Below are 17,836 nucleotides of genomic sequence, written 5' to 3'. Positions count from 1 at the left end.
ATTACACTTTTGTAGCACTTCCCCTCTGAGCACAAAGGAAATTCTGCTACTTCTGTAATAAGATCGCACTTTCAATGTGCACCTTTTCCCACCAACTATCCATCCTATAGGTGAGCAAAGAGGCAGTTTCACAAAACAAGATCCTCTGGATTCAAGAAGAAAAAATTTTATAACCCTTACAATATAATGTTGGCCACCTACCAGCATTACCTTCCTGGTGACATGTAAGAATTCAGGAAAATTAGAGGAACAATCATTAAATCTAATTCATAATTAAAAGTAGAAGTTGGCCTCTAACTTACTCTCTTGGTTGGAGAGGATCTCAGTTTTGAGTCTCAGATTTCTTATACCTTTGCTAAATCCTAGGTGCTGACAGGATTGAACTAGGCTGCTTAAATATTCCCTTGTCTTTTTAATTTGTGTAACAACACAATACTAGGGACTGGAACTTAGATCTACCTTCCCAGATGTAACAGGCATTTATTACTGCCACTTCTCTTTAAAAGTCCTACATATTACACATCATAATGGCTATAGGGGTTAAAACACAAAAGAAATTCAAATGCAAGTTGTTGTTGTTTAAGTTCCTGGACTAATTTTCTTTCACCTGACACTGAGCTGGGCTTCAAAAAAGGCAGCAAACTTTTAGAAAAGCATGAAAGGGATAAATGGAAAATACGACCCACAGAACCCTCTGTTTTCTTGGACACAGCTCTGTCACCGTTCCTCCTGGGCTTGGGCTGCTGGCCAAAGGTGCATCCTATTTTCACTCCACCTCCAATGAAGTCAAAAAAGAACAAAGCAGCTCAGAGAAATTTTGTCTTATGAAAACATTTGAGCCTCTCTAGATTTTATGGCAGGTTGATTTTCCCTTCTAGGTGAAGAGGTGGGAAAAGAAAAGTTGGAGAAATGAAAGCCAGGGAATTAATATCAAATTTAAAGAAAAACAAATCCGTGAGACTCGATGAAAGCAAAAAGCATACAAGAAATACCATATACACCTACACATTTTAAGCCCCCCAACCTGCTTCCTAATAGGTAAGTTTGAGTTGTTTTTTTTCTTTTCTTTTCTTTTCTTTCTTTTTTTTTTGGGGGGGGGGGTACCGGGGATTGAACTCAGGGGCACCTGACCACTGAGCCACATCCCCAGCTCTATTTTGAGAGTCTCACTGAGTTGGATTTGAACTTGCAATTATCCTGTCTCAGTCTCTGGAGCAGCTAGGATTACAGGCGTGCGGGCTCTAATAGAGAAGTATACGAAATATCTTAAATGTTATAACTCAGCCGAGTATGTGTAATGCGTCTTTATGTTAGTAAATTAAAGAACACTTTCTAAAAGTTGTTGCAATTTTTTTCTGAGAATTTGTAATTCTCCCTTAATACCCACCTTCTCTCTCTTTTTTAATATCTTTATTTTTTTTAATTTGTTTATTTTTATGAGGTGCTGAGGATCGAACCCAGGGCCTCACGAGTACGAGGCAAGCACTCTACCACTGAGCCATAACCCCAGTCCCCATCTTCGTTTTTTTAAACATGGCTTCATATTTTAGGTAATTTCTTTTTTACTCTTTCCTTGCTTATCCTCACAAGGTTCCTAAGAATTAGGAATTCAATTTCCTGGGCACACATTCACATGATCCACATTTTAAATTACCAGCTATATATTCAAGAATTGTTCTGAAAATTCTAAGATCAGACCTTTCTTCTGCACCCCAAATTCAACATCTTTACCTCCTAAGCTGCTTTTTGCCCCTTCCCCTTGAAAACTCTATATTTTGTATTTCTACAAATACAATTATCCTCTAGTTAGTCATCCAAAGGAGAACCCCAAAAGGCTTCAAGAATTTTGTCTTATGAAAACATCTGAGAATGTCTCCTAGTCTTCCCTCCTGCACATTTAACAGTTACCCAAGGCCATGATAGTGCCCTTTTGTCCCCACTTCACCTCCCATAGCCCCATACTTTTGAAACCAGGACTCCTGCAGCAGTAGCCTCATTAACTTCTCCACTGCATGTCCCTTCCCCTGGAAGTCCCAAGGATGCCACCTTCTGCCACACCTCCACCCCAGTTCTCCATCAGAGGACACAGTCCTACTTTGTATCCTGGAAAGCAAGCTGCTGACAATGTCCCTTCCCCAGTTTCTCCCTTACTCCGCCTTTCTCTTTCATGCCTTGCTTCTTCTAAGACTTTGTGTGTTCACAAAGTGATGACCCTTTGCCTAGACCATCTTTCCTCCAGTGTCACAACTTTTTCTCAAAATCCTTATTCAGATTTAACTCTAAGCTCCCATGCCTCTTCCACTTTCTTGAAACTGCTCTGTGACCTCTTCTCCTGGTAGAGTTGGCTGATGCGCAAATCAAACAATTATCACCAGGCTTTATTATACCTATTTGTTTACAAGGGACCATCCCCATTAAACTGTGTGAAACTTCAGGGTATGAAGTGCCTCTTCTGAATCTTGTCATCCCCATAATCTTCATATAAAGGCCCTACCTAGTCCATTAACCTAACCTCACAGTGCCTCAACTTTCCTCCCCACCAAATGAGGATCCAAATACCTACAGCAGCTTGTCATGAGGATGGGGAACAGCTGGTCAATACTCAGCCCACAGAAAATATTCAGTGATTATTATTTCTTGAGTGAATGAAAAAAAATTTGATAATTTTATTGGTCGAATAACTATATTTCTCTTCTGCCATCAGCAATATTCACCAATGGGGCAACTTTATTCTGATAAGCTCAAACATGTCCTCTTCAGTTAGTTTCAAGCTCTAGGTCAAGCACCTCTCACACTCCCTCTCTGGCAAATACACACACAGAAGACATTGAAGTTGTTTAAAATATTCTCCAGGGGTACATTAAAGATAGTGATATGAGTGTGAGAAATCATATTCAAGTCATCCCCATAAATAAGTTTGTCTCCATCAGGGTCACGGCACTGACATCCTCTATCAGCACAGCGTCAATTTAAATACCTGGACCTCCAGGGCCTCCAGCCCACTGAACTATGCAGCCACTTTTGCTCCAGCTATTAAGGTTCATTCTCCTCATTCCTCCCTAAGTTTTTTTTTTTTTTTCTTTCTTTGACCAAAGCAAGCACTGTTCAAGAGGAACATTTGCATTCCCTTTCCCCTACCCCCAGGCAGACACTAAGGTGCCAAATGAAACTGAACACAAACATTCCAAAGTGGCTGTCACACAGAGGAGGCTTGTTTGGGAACATAGGGAGCTCCCTGCTCTTCCACCTTCCGGAAGCCTATGGCCAGAAGGTCAAATGGAGTTTCACTGCAAAAACCCAATTCAAAAGGTGAGAACCCAATGGTACCATGAGATGAGTGGTCCCACATTGACAGTGGCTCTAAGATAGACTAGGCATTCACCTGTGCCCTCAAGTTGAGGCTATTGATGACAGATCATTTCCCAGTGGGTCCATTCATAACTTCTTTAAATCCCCAGTGAGCAAGGGAACCCCTCAATATTAAATGAGAGGCTACTTGTTAATAGCTTATCTATACAAACACCTAAACACCAACCTACCAATAAGGATATTCCACTTTTTTTTTTAATTTATAAAGAATAGCGTGTGTGTGTGTGTGTGTGTGTGTGTGTGTGTGTGTGTGTAGTAGAGTACTTACCTGGTCACAGGTACTGCCATTGGGTAGGTGTTGAGCATCAAGACTATCATAAAATGCCATCAAAACTATTATAAAATGGCATCAATCTTAAAAAAGAATGGTATATAAAAGGTGGGTGATGATCCAGGAGTTAAATGGAAATAACAAAGTAACTCCTGGACTTCTGAGAAAAAAACATCATCTCTATGGGATGGGACACCCAGTTGAGAGGCTAGTATAAAAATACAGGCTCAAACTTGAATCCTGCCCGGAAACAATGCAGGCTGCCTCAGGAGAATAGAGGAGGAAGTTGAAGCAAATGGTCTGCAGAGTATAGAGATACTTTAGGACAATTCTAAGTGCTGAATTTGAACTTTATTTTGTGGAGATTAGAGTAGCGTTTTAGAATGTGAAATATCAAAAGACGTAACTGTATGGTGTAAGGATGGTTTGAGGAAGGATACTAGAACAGAGAGACAGCTAAAGATACTAAAATGATCCAGGATAAAGTGATGATTAGATAAATATGAAGAAGGCTATGAGAACAGGCTAGATTCATGCAGCCAGGATGGTGACTAAAAACTACATATAACCAACCGGCTTGACTTGACTTGGGACACCTATAGATATCACAAAGGAATTTCATAAAATCTTCAAAGCAAAAAGGCATCTCATCTGTTCATTCTCACAGTCATTTAAAAAAAAAAGGAAAACAAAGGAAAGCATCAGAAAATGATTAATAACTATCTGTAACCCACCAATTACATGAATTTTATTTACATTTGGTTTTACTTACATAAATATAAAGAGCAGCAAAATCTGCTCTTTTTATTTAATGTTACAACTTGAAAATTATCCCCTCAATAAAAATAGACTTCAGAACATTTGGAGCCACCAGAAACAGAAAGAGGCAAGGAAGAATCTTTCCCAGCACTTTACAGGGTGCATCACTGCCTTGCCGATACAGTGATTTCAAATTTCTGGCCTACAGAACTGAAAGACAATAAGTGTGTGTGTGTGTGTGTATTTTTATATAATTTTTTTTCCTTTAACAGCATATCCTTTAATGGCTGCCTAATATTTCCTTATTATAACTTTATAATGTTTTGCTTAGCAATTTCCCTATTAGATACAGTTTGTGAATCTTCAACATCATAAGTAACTGTAATAATTATTTCTATAAATAAGTCTTTATTATACCCTCTTTCCTTAGAGTAAATTCCTAATAATGAAAGCATTCAAAAAAAAAAAAGGGCTGGAACAAGTTTTGATACAAAATTACCAAAGTCCCTCAGAAAAGCTACACTAATTTCTGTCACCTTACCCCACACAGCTCTGAGTTCCCAATATACTTCCCTATTACCAGCACCAAACACTTTTATCCTCAAAGCAAAAATTAAAATGAACTTACAAATATAATACAAAAGCACCTCCGAAAAAGAACTACCTCATCAAAAACAAAACATTAAATGCCACTGGAAACAAGAATGCACATGTGCACAACGGTTTATCAAGGACATTATAAAACCATCCCTGAAAAATAACCCAAAACTGCATGCAATATTGGCAGGGGTCTTGCAGCATCCTTCTACTATGAAGTCACTATATTTTCATCCAAATCACTGTCACCAAATCCTATTCTATAATTGAAATATAAGTTTTTGTATTAGATTTGATTTGCAATAAGAAAGATTCCAAATTCGATTAAATTGCACAAAACCATTCTGTACCTTCCCAAAGTCATCATATAGATTCATCTTAAAGCTCAATGAAAACCTGACATGGCTACATCACTGACATTACCCTTTCTCTGTGTCAAGTATGAAAAGCAATTGTCTTTACAACTCTCTTACTTTAGCAAAATTACTAAGCACTTTAAAGGAAGAAATGTGAAGTAAAGTTTGTATGAGTCTCTGAAAGGTTTGGCTTTACATGATTTCTGCCCAACATCTGCCAAACATCTTTTTGATCAATATTCCAATGGTGCCAAGTTTTTCACTTCTCTAGTTTTTCCTGAAATTGCTGTGGCTGAACTGACTTACACTATAAATAAAACTCCTTCAACACAATAAAATGCCTGTTGGAAGTGATTTGTAATAAGCCAAAATGTACCCAATGACATGAATAAAATAAAACTAAAAATAAAACTAAATTATATATTTATATGATTTCCAAGAGAAATTTCTATTTTGAAAATTCCATGCCCAGCAAATAAATTATTTCTGTCTATAAGACAGAAAGAGTCAATATATTAGAATATATTAAAAATTACAAATGATAACTAAGACAAATAATTATGGGTCTGTTAGGTATTTATTAACTTCATTAAAGTCTGATCATACAACTGGAGACAAATTCAAGAAATTATTTTATTAATTGTAAAGTAGTTAAAAAAATGATCTGACACCCTGTACATATCAATATAAACCTTATAAATCTCAGATAACTCAGTAAGATTTGACAACTGGTTTTTTCTTTACAGAAACAACTTGCATAGGAATACACACAGAAAGCCAGTACATTCTCTCACCCGGTTGCCTAGCTAAATCTTAAATTATTCTCTTCAAAGTTTTACACGCTATCCAAAGCAGAAGTACATATTCTACACAAATTCTCAAGAAACTTCCAACCTTAAAAAGCTGCAAAAATTCTCCTAAATCCCATACCATTCATTCTATACCACTGGAGCCAAATAAGCAACAAGAAACTTTCAAATGGGGTTAAAACATACTGAATGATAAGAGAACTCATGTCAAAAATAGAAAACAAACAAACTTGGATTCTCCAACATGGAAGAAAGCCTAAACCACCCCAGCAATCTAGGAAATAAACTATTTTCTCTTAATTATGATTGGATTCATTTTTCCACATCAGTTCAATGGCCACCAGAGATTAAAACTAAGCATATTTTTCCTCTCTTGCCATTATGTATATGTACACGTTATATGTGTGTGTTCTGTTTACTGGAGTTTACCGCCAAGGCTTTTAAATATGTTTGAGAGCAAATTGCTGAACCCCTGGGTGGGCAGGAAAAGGGTCCAGAGTGGTGGTTTTGTATAATGTCAAGCACATTAATGGGACTCACCAAATACTGTATTTATTTTACTTGTGGCTTTGGGATGGGGGGGCGACATACCAGTATTTTTTCAAAAACAAAATGTAAACCAAAAACAAGGAATCATCCAGACCAACTTATTCCTCCTGAATCTCTAATATTATAAACCCCCATTCTTCATTATATCTATATTATACATTCTACCTTGGGTGTAACTAGGTTCTGAAACCTTCCCACGGGTCTTGGATTTAAATAACAAGTGTTTTGCTAAAAATACTGATACTCTAGTTCTATATACCATTCCTACCTGCAAAGGAATACCATCAGGACAACGGACAAGACAATCACAGCACTGGGATGGCAGTCATTGCACTAACTATATAGCAGCTCACATTGAAAAAAGGCCAATACCTCAGTCCTAGAAGCTATTCAGCTGTGATAGTCAAGAGGAAAACATGACGTTCCTCTATATAATTTTAAGTTAACCGGATATGGTTTGGGGGACACACACACAAACCTATTTTGCTACCTACAAAACAAAACAAAAATCTCATTGTTCTGATTAAATTTTTTTTCCCAGTTTCAAGTTTTCTCAATTGGACTAAGGGAGAAAGATGATTTCACACCTGACATTCTTTTACCTTTAGAAGTAAAGGGTTTTGGCAATCTAACTGAAATGTTTCAGAAGCAGTGATTATCTTGATATGCTAAGTGAATTAATTAAACAGCAATTTCTAAAAGCAAACTGGCATCATTTAAAAAAAATGTTAGTGATCAGGAAGTAAATTGCAAAGCAATCAATAAGGTTCAAGAAAAGAGTGAAACTTGCAAATTCAAGTGTCTTTTTCAAAAAGAATAATGATATTCCTATACTTGTAGAACAACAAGCGTGTAAAAAAAAACACTTTTCAAAATAATAAACTAGGCGACTTCCTCAAAAGGTAAGAAAACAGTTTTCAGCTTTTTGCAATTCACCTGGATTGCACAACCATACAACTGTGTTTTAAGAGAAAAATATTTTGCAGTTTCACATGACCTTAGGTCTCTCCTCTTATCTTGTACATAGCCCACTATACAAGTGGATAATGTCCAGGTCCTAGGTACATTGATGAATTCCTCTGCAATGTTTGGTTTCACTCTCCGAATTTCAGTCTGCACACAACACCGTGTCTCAACAATAATCTCACCACCTTAACTGTTTACCTCCAGTTTACCTCCAGTTTACCTCCTGTGTCCTTTATTCGGACATAATACCTGTAAAAACCCTTTACAGATTATATTAAGATGTGTATTTCCTGCATGTGCACTCTTAAGTTCCTTTTAGAATGTTTAAGAACTCAGTTATGTAGGATCTTTAAAAGCAAGAAAAACAGTTTCTTGGACTCCAGATAATGTAATTACAGGAACAGAATCATATGATATCACAAATATCTTAGCTGCAAAATTCTGAAACATTTGTTTCTGAGTTCCTCCCCGGCCCTGCACCCTGGTCCACACATTTACTAAATGTGCTTCCACAAGAGGAACGCTCTGCAGCCTCAAAACTTTTTTAAAATCATTACTTTAGTCGCACTACATAAAATTTATATCCTAAGTCAATGTCTTATTAAAACATCCTCGATGAGCACTTTTCACTTTTATTCTGCTCCCCCCATTCCACATCGCTCCCAAACATACAAAAGCTAATCGCCCAGGTTCGGGGGGGGGGGGTCTTTGACTCATCAGAGAAGAATGCAGCTGATGAGTTATCTATTAATCCAAACTGTCTCGGCTAGGTATTTCACCAAGAATTTCTAACACTGAAAGAGAGGGAAGTGGGCAGGGAACTGAGGTGTCTTTTCACGAGAATTTTTCCCCGAGTTTCTTCCTTCACCAACCTCCTAAGTTTCAGTTCCAGACAGAGAGAACTAAGTTCTGACGCTCCTGGTCCAGATCGTCTGAGGTCACTCAGGAGTCAGCTCTCGATTCCGCTTTTAAAATCCCAGGCAAACAAAGCTCACCATTATACTTTAAAAAGTGTCCCCAAAGTCCTCCGAGTTACGCAATTGTGGACACGCAGACGCGCGTGGACACAGACACACCGTCCCGGAGCCACTTTTCAGGGCTGCGTCTCGGGGCAACGATAGTTCCCAAACCTTTCCACGCGGCGCCCCCTCCCCGAAGCGCAGCCGGGAGCCCGGGACTAGCGCCAGCGCCCGCCCGCCGGCCCGCACTTCCGACCCAGGTCGCACCCGCCACCGCACCGAGCCCCTCAGTACCTCTTCCTCCTGAAGGTTGGCCTCATTCGGGGTGTTCTCCTTCTCCGCTTTGCCGCCGTTGTTCATTTTCCCGGTCCTTCCTCGCGGGGCAGGGCTGGGGCGCGGGGCTGGGTGACGGCTCACTCGCCCACTTTTGCCTTCCCCGGGCGCCGGGGCTCCCTCGGGCGGGGGCCGCGGGCTGCGGGGGCTGAAGCCGGAGCGGCGGCGGCTGGGGCTTGGGCTCCGGCGGCGCGGCGACACAGCGGCGGCCCGCGACTCAGGAAATGCGAGGGAAAGAATGGGCCGGGCGCGGGCGCGAGCCGACGGAGCGGGGGACGGAGACAATCGGGACCCGGAGGGAGACCTGGAGAGGGAGGGCGGGCGCGAGGGAAGGAAGGAAGAAAGGATGGGGCGAAGACGCGCGTCCCGAGAGTGAGCCCTGAGAGTTGGGGATGTGGTCGAATTGGGGTTGGGGGCTGCTGCTGCCGGTGCCTAGCAGTTGCTGAAGGAGAGGACGAGAGGTGGCCAGAGAAAAGGAGGAAGAAGAGGTGGTCGTGGTGAGGGTCGGGGGCCGCGGCTGGGACGCTGGGACCCGTACAGCCGCGGAGTGCGCGCTCCTGGCAGGCTTGGGGAGTACTGGATGGAAGCAGCTCCCTTTCTCTACCCTTTCTCCCTCCCCTCTCCTCTGCCCTCCCTCTCTTCCTCCCTCCGCCCTCTTTGGACGTGGGCTGCAGGCTTCAGCCCACAGGGATGGGACGAGGAACGAGAAGCCCCCCGCGGGAGGAGGAGCCGTGCCGAGCGCCTTGGCCCCGCAGCCGGATGGCGCGCGCCGGGGAGGGGAGGCTGGCCGGGCGGAAGCGGCCGACCCCAGACCCCGACTCCGCGGTGGGTTGGAGGGCGAGGGCCCGGGAGTTGGCGGGAAGAAGGTGAGGTCCTCCGATTTACTTGCGGGATCCCGGTGTCCCAACCTGCCCCGAGTTGGCCAACTCGAGTGTCTCCGCGCGTGGGTTTGTGGAGGGGATTCGGGAAACCGAGAACCTGGCAGTGCTACTTTGTTAGCCTGCTTTTCACCAGGAAAACAAATTGCACCCCTATGCCTAAGCCTACCCTCCTGGTCAGTACCAATTGAGACCCAGTTGGCAGTTCTCCTAGTTGGCAGCTTAAAATGGGAAAGTTCAAGTGATACCGGGGACAGCCCACTCTGGGCCAGCTTTTTCAGGACCTGGTTTCAAACCCATTTCAAACGCCCGGTTCTAAGAAACATCTTCAGCCTACCCGCTGCGTTGTTGCTTCCGGTGGCCCCCTGTTCAGACTCTTTGCGTGTCTCACTGGACTATTCTGGAATCATTTGTTTACCTGGCAGTCCCCTCACTCTTAGGGGAGCTCCTTCCTGGAATGCATGACTGTACCCCTTCTTATCTCTTTAATCCCACTGCTATTCAGATGAGCTACCTGGCACTCTGTAAATACTTGTTGGCTAAGTGAATACTCCTTATCGCCAACAGAACTGGAGGTCAGCACAATACTCTGCAGAAGGTCAAAGCACCAAGTACTCAACATCTGGCCTGGTCAGAATCCAACCTCAGAAGGATCGCAGAGCTTGTTTCCTCATCTATGTAATGGGAGAGTTATATGTAATTTCTCAAGATTTTAGAGGACATTACAGATGGATAGAGTTATAGCACCTAGGGCTCAATTCCTGACGAGTTTAGGTTTACATTACATGAAAGTTAACATTATTATTAAGGAGGTGGCCATTTTCCCCCCAATACTGAATTATTTAAGTTTTTGAATTTGACTGCTACAAACTAAAATTTTAAATTTCAAGCTGGGCCTGGTGGTGTATGCCTGTAATCCCAGTGACTCAGGAGGCTGAGGCTGAAGGATCATAAATTGTAGGCCAGCCTCAGCAATTTAACAAGATCCTCAGCAATTTAGGGACACTGTCTCAAAATAAAAAGAACTGGGGATTTTGCTCAGTGGTAAATTGCCCCGTTCAATGCTCAGTACCAAAAACAATTTCTTAAAACAATTTTTACTCCATATATTGATAGACTCTACCTCACTTCTAACACCTAGGAATTCTCAGTGCACTGCTGTTCCTTCTGTACCTAGCACCAATCACGACTTCTAATTATTATTTGCTTGCTTAACCATTTACAACTCCCCTTACTCCCCACCCCACCCCCAACTAGACATTCTTTACCCTACACTGGTCTAAGTGCTATTGGGGCCAGGGTGGAGGAGGTGGTGGGAGTTTGAAGATAAGAGCCCTGCCTTTAGGGAGTTTGAAGTGGTGTTGTGGAGACAAGATACCCAAAACAACTCCACAGCAACATAATCACAGAATCCTGGTTCAAATTATAGTAAGCAAAACAATTTTTTTCCTCTTTCTTTCTTTCTTTCTTTTTTTTTTTTTTTCTCTCTTTAAAGGAGTTATAAAGAGAAATGCAGTAGTGGTACTTAGGTTTACATATTGAGTTTTTCTTGGGGGTGGTGGTCTGAAGGTTTTGAAAAAAAAAAGTTGTTAAAGGGAGAAAAAAAAATCTCTTTCATTGCTGACACAATGTCATTGCTCTCCATAGGAACTGTATATCCTGGAGGGAAACAAGCCAAGAGTCTATTGAAGCTGCAATTGAAAAAATTCAGAAGAAGCAAGGCTACCATGAATCAGGAAACTTTGCCCATGTTTTGATGCATTGATTGTGTTAATTGGCATCCCATCCCCATGCCCGCTTTACCTCAGTTATATGAAGAACCACGAGGGGGCAATGTCTTCCTGAGCAATAGCTGATGGTGGTCCTGAACCCCTGTGCTGGCCAGTAACCAGCACTTTGCCCTCCTTGGCCGTTCTTGCCTGTTACTGAATACATTCCACAGAAAGGCATTGTTTTGCTGGAGCCTGGCAGGGACCCAAGAAAAATGACAATTGATCTAGTCCTTGATGGTTCTAGTCAGACCCCACTTAGTAGGTAGAAAATGTTGTGACTGCAGGATGCTGGGAGAACCTTCCCTTCCCCCACTCAGGGAAATGTGGCTTAATTCCAAATATAGAACCTGATTCTTTTGTATTTAAGCCAACCAGGATTTTGTCCATTGTTAAAAGTCAGAAACCTGTGGGATAAGAAACAAAACCAAGTTCCATGAGAGGAGCCATGTCTGGCTTACTCATTGTTTTGTTTCAAACATCTAGACAGTGCCTAACACATAGTAGGCACATAATTTTTAAAAACTTATTTATTTATTGCTTTTTTTGGGGATTGAACCCTGGGGCACTACCACTGAGCTATATCACCAACCGTTTTTTGAGACAGGATCTCCCTAAATTACCTGACTGGCCATAAACTTGGATTCTTCTGCCTCAGTAACTGGAATCACAGGCATGTGCCACTGCACTTGGCCACTCAGTTATTTTTTAATGAATTAAATCTTATCAGGTACTAATTATTGGACTTGGCATTATGGGATACTTTCAAGATCCTGGGAGAAGGACTGAATTATTGGAAGACTCTTTGAGTGGAGACTCATCACAAGGTCACTGGGCAGGATCATGGCATGAGTCTTTATTCATTATTTTGTGAGGGGTAGGACCTAGATAAAAACTTTGTGCAGAGTGGAACAACTAATGAGATTTCAACAAATAAAAGGTAAAATCACACCACGGTCTTGACACAACAAGCAACAGAGTTGAGAAGACAACAGGATACCTAAAATTTATATAGTCACTGGGAAGGGGAAATGCAGGGTGTTTGCAGGAAAGCGGAGAAGAATGGGATAACATGGCAGGAGGAAAGGGATTTCTGTTTGCTGTCCTTTCCATGAAGAATGGTTTAGACTTGTTTGGAAGAAAAATCAGTAACGTATTATCAACAAAACCCAAGGAAAATCTATAAACAGACTTCCACTATTTATAAAACTTTATAACAGAAGGGAAAGAGGGAGAGAGGGAGGAGGGAGGATGTTCCTTCAATCAGGATATAAATGATCTTTATGACTTGTTTACTACTTCAAAGAAAGTTTCAAAAGTAAGATCACTTGGTAGTGATAGTTTCCAGACCTACTAAGAATCATAAGATAACAAAGGGATGTTATATCCTGGAAAAATTGGGCTAATGACCAAGAGACATCTGCCTTCTCCCCTGTCCCCTGCCCTACCATATTTCTGTCTGGCCTACAAGGTAACATGCCAGATTGAAAAGGAAATACTGTATGCACCTGTAGTTTTTATGACTCATCACTGTGTCTCTGGCAGTGTTCCTTTTGAGGCTTGCTCTAAGAAATCCAAACCTATAATTATGTCTTAAATGTTTGTCTCTGGGAATTGCAGACATTAAAGATCTATTTTGAGGCTATTTGCATGGCATGGGCTCTAGACCTGTGCTAGCTTTGCAACAGAAAGCTGCAGTGTCTACCATGTGTTGTGATTGTTAAAATCTTCCACAGAGCCAGGGAAGTTCTCGAGGTCAAAGGCTGTTTTACTGCTGTCTGTCATACCCTCTCTCCCTCACCCTGCTGCCATCCTCCTCCAGGCCATCATCGTCTTCCCTGTTCTTATATATTTATGATCTTGGTTTTTTTTCCTCTCATAGTAGCAAAAGATACATAATATAAAATTTACTATCTTAACTATTTGAAGTACACATTTCAGTAGTGTTAAGTATATTCACACAGTTGTGCAACTTCCCCCTGATTTATTTTAATTTTTACTTTTAATTTGTTCTAATTAGTTATACATGACACATTGTACACATGGAGCACAACTTCCCTCTGATTTTTACCTCTTTAATAGTTCTGAGATCCATTCACTTTCCTGTGATCACTTGAGGAAGCCCATGCAGCCACATACAAAGGCTGTCCTGGAGGAGAGTCCAGGTTGCTGGCCTACCCCCTGAGCTGGGCTCTCAGCAGACAACCAGTACCAATTTGCCAGCCTTGTGAATGAACTGTCTTGAAAGTAGATACTCCAGCCCTAGTTGGGCTGCCCCAGCTCATGTGGAAGAGAGATGAGCTTTCTTCAGCAAATGGTGTCCACATTACAAAATTGTTAGTAAAAAGTGAATATTGTTTTCAGCCACTAAGATTTAGGGTCCTCAGTGTATAACTGAAACATAATTGCATACCCAAGTGGGACCCTACTATAATAGAAAGCTAAGACACTTCACACTTACTTTGGGTTCAGGTAGAGGATAGAAGCTAGAAGAACCTTGAAGGATCTCTTAGTTAAGAACATCATTAAAGGACAGTGAGGCCAGGTGTGGTGCACATGCCTGTAATCTCAGCTACTGGGAAAGCTGAGGCAAGAGGATAAGAAGTTCAACGACAGCCTGGGAAAATTAGTGAGACCCTGTTTCAGAATAAAAAGAGCTGTATATATAGGTCAGTGGTAGAGCACTTGCCTAGCATGCACGAAGCCCTGGGTTCAAGTCCCAGTACTGAAAAAAAAAAAAAAAGACAATGAGAATTCTGTTATTGTAGGCTGGACTCGATTTATATGTTAGAAGAAAAATTAGCCACATTAGTCTGCAGTCACTTTAAAAGATAGAAAAGATACCTAAAGAACATGTGGACCTGACTATGTATATTTCTGGATAGAATGTTGAAAGGGTAGAATGTTTTCTTTTAGATGTTTATGATAAGGTACAAAAGAAGTTAAGTGAGCTAAAAAAGAACCTGTTCAGCTTTCCATCAGAATTTAGAAGAAACAAATGAAGCCAGGACTTGTGAGATTTGAAAGAAAATGTTCTCATTCCTAGCTTCTTCAGAGATAGAACTCTCAAAATAATAAATGGTCTAGGGTCAATGTAAAATCCAGGATAGTACCAGGAAAACATGGCTGCAGGTAAAGTTCAGGACAAGGACAGTGCTCCAAGACCCTGGGGTAGGTAGTCTTGACAGTGGTCCCCGACTGCCTCCTGGTATTCACGCCTTTGTGTGCTCTCCAAGCCTTTGTGTAGTCTCCACCTCTCGGATTGGGCGGAACCAATAGGTTGGCTTTTAATGAGTACAGCATGGCAAAAATGATGGATGGAGGGGGAAAGACTGAGGCTCATGTTCTACTTCTCCTTCCTTACTTTCTCACTTGCTGCTTTTGGTAGAAGTCCCTGCCACAACAGGAATGTCAGTATGTGGACAGGTACATGTGCTAAGGAACCATGGAGGCTTCTGCCCAAGAGCCAGGGAACTGGCTCTCAGCCCAATAATCCAGGAGAAGCTGAATTCTGCCAACCACCACAAGAGTAAACTTAGAAATAGATTCTCCCTAAGTGGAGTCTGTAGCTGAAACTTGTTATGGACTGAATGTTTGTGTTCCCCCCCAAATTCATATTATTAGGTATTAGGAGATAAGGTCTTTGGGAAGTAATTAGGTTTAAATGAGGTCATGAGGGGGCACCCCCATGATGGAGTTAGTGCTCTTATAAGAAGATAAAAAAGATCAAATCTTCACCCCACCCCCTGTCTTATGAGCACTTATGAGAAGGAGTCTCCGTACAAGCCAGGAAGATGGCCCTCATCAGGAACCACGTTATATGGCACCTTGATGTTGGATTTCCTAGCTGCAATAGCTGTGAGAAATAGTTCAAACCATTCTGCCTATCATTTATGATATTATGGTCTGTGTTAAGATAGTAATTGGGAAAGCTATAAAGAAAATTTCCATTATCATCTTACAGAATATATAAGTAATCATGAACAGGATATTGGTAGAAATATGAACAGTAAGGGCATTCTAATAAGGTCTCATATGGAAACGAGGAAGCTTTTTGAAGATGGTATTGGAAACTAGTGGAAGGGAAATCTGTGTTATAAGATGATAATGAGTTTGACTGAATTGTGTTTGTGTTCTAATTTTTTTTTGTGGAAGGTGGAACTTCCAAGAAATGAGACTGGGAGTTGGAAGTGTAACTCAGTGATAGAGTACTTGCCTAGCCCGTGTGAGGCCCTGAGTTTGATCCCCAGTACTACAAAAAAGAAAAGAAAGAAGAAAGAACTGTATTGAAGAAGTAGCTTGGTGCCTTCCCACTGCTCATAAAGTGAAATGTGAAAGGTAAGAAATAAATCAAGAAAGGGATTGTTAAGAAAAAAGGAAATTCAACTTAAAAATTTTGGAAAATTCTCAGCTTTTCCACATTCTAAAAAAAAAAATGACAAAGTGAAGTTCATGAAAGAACACCAAGGATGTGACAGATGTACCATTTGATAAGATTAGTGTGGGTGTGAACCATAGACCCAATCAGCTATCTCAAAAGAAGCCTTGGGAATATAATAACAGAAACAGAGCCGATGAGGACTAAAGGAAATAAAGAAAATGGGATGGACTGAAGGAAGGCATTATTTTTCAAAAAAAAAAAAAGCAAAAAGGACCCTAAAGGAGATTCAAAAATCATCAGAGCTGCTCTTCCCACCACAGACCCAGCGTGCATGGACTGAAGGACAAAGCTGTCTCCACTGTGGGCAGGACCACTATGCAGTAAGCCTTTTGCACTGTGGTACTCCACAGGGTTGTAGGGGCAGGACCCACCACAAAGTTGGACCCTGGTGGATCCAGAAGGCAGGATGCCACCTCTCTGGTCAGTAGGGCAGAGCATCAAACAGAATAGGATTATTCTTGAGACTTAAAACCTTATGGTATTTGTCCTGTTAAGTTTTGAACTTGCTTGGGATCCAACACTGCCTTTTCTTTCCCCTTTATCCCATTTGGAATAAAAATATCTATCCTATGCCCATCCTACTACAGTATTTTAGAAGTACACAATTTACTGATTTCATAGGTTCACAGGTAGAGAGGAATTTTGCCTCAGGGTGAATTGTACCTTGAGTTTCACCCATATCTGATTAGATGATATGTACATGAGAACTTAGACTTTAGAGTTGGAACCAGAATGAGTTAAGTAAGATTTGGAGGATGAAATGAATGTATTTTGTTTGTGATAAGGACATGAATTTGGAGGGATTAGTGGTGGAATGAATAACTAAAATAGGATCAAAGCCCTGGCTGATACCTGGATTTTAGCCATTGAGAAATCTTGAGGCAAAGATATTCAGCTAAGTCAAGCCTGGACTCCTAACCAACAGAAATGGAAATAGTAGAAGTTCTTTTAGAGTTGTTAAGTTTTGGTGTAACTCATTGTGCAAGCAATACATAAGTTTGTGCTTCAAAATGTTTAAGGTGGTAGTCACAAGTCACTTGAGGATAAGAATACATTTCTGATACATTATTAGGTGATCTTGTCATTGTGCAGAATCAAAGAGCATACTTACACAAACTAAGACAGTTACAGACAGGCTATCATCTTATATGTTGTCTTATAAGATGATAGCCTGTCTGTAACTGTCTTAGTTGACCAGCTGTCTTCTCAGAATCCTGTCCAAATTGCATGCAGCATATGACAATGTCTCATAGATTCCATGATGATGTCTCATAGATTACCTCAACTAGACAATAGGGCTTCGGAAAAATCTGAAGGGAGTTGCCTTATATCAATGTCACACTAGCCCAAGGTAGAGAAAGGGTCTATCTTGGAAAGAAATATGAGTATGGGTTTTTTCTAAGGGAGATGATATAACTTGAATTATAAGCACCTATGGTTTTTTTAAGGATCTCTATTAGCTTGCACTGAAATACAGACTGTTTATAATGAAAAAAAGCTTATGAGCTTTCAACTTTACAGGCAGGAAGTAGGCTGAAGAAGCTACTTATTTAAGATTATTGGTTATTTCCAAAAGGAAAGATAGCTCAGAAGATGGAGCCAAGAACGACTGAGACTCATTCTAAAGAGGAGGAGTGGGCCAAATTAAGGGAGTACCCGGATTACAGAATTGCTGTGGACCAATTTCTGTCATGTCTCTCCCCTTTTCTCTCTTTTTCAAATGGAAGTGTCTATTGGAGGTTTTCTATCCCTACCTTATGTTAGGTGTTGGTGGTATGGC

The 17,836-nt window shown here is 41.1% G+C and overlaps 1 protein-coding gene across 8 annotated transcripts in view; it reads right to left on the bottom strand.

Moving 5' to 3' along the window:
• Positions 1–9,064, bottom strand: part of Rbpms (RNA binding protein, mRNA processing factor) — a 167,911-nt gene extending 158,847 nt beyond the window's left edge. For all 8 annotated transcript variants that reach the window (XR_013430399.1, XR_005726460.2, XR_005726459.2 and 5 more), the window contains exon 1: positions 8,930–9,064. Coding sequence is in view for 5 of the 8 variants with exons in the window: in XM_040269235.2 (XP_040125169.1) it covers positions 8,930–8,995 (66 nt within the window). In the remaining 3 variants the exon portion in view is untranslated. The remainder of the gene's footprint in view (positions 1–8,929) is intronic.
• Between the last annotated feature and the right edge of the window lie 8,772 nt (positions 9,065–17,836).

Source organism: Ictidomys tridecemlineatus, chromosome 14 (genome assembly GCF_052094955.1).
Source record: "Ictidomys tridecemlineatus isolate mIctTri1 chromosome 14, mIctTri1.hap1, whole genome shotgun sequence".
NCBI classification, from domain to species: domain Eukaryota; kingdom Metazoa; phylum Chordata; class Mammalia; order Rodentia; family Sciuridae; genus Ictidomys; species Ictidomys tridecemlineatus.
This window is presented reverse-complemented; position numbering and strand designations above follow the sequence as displayed.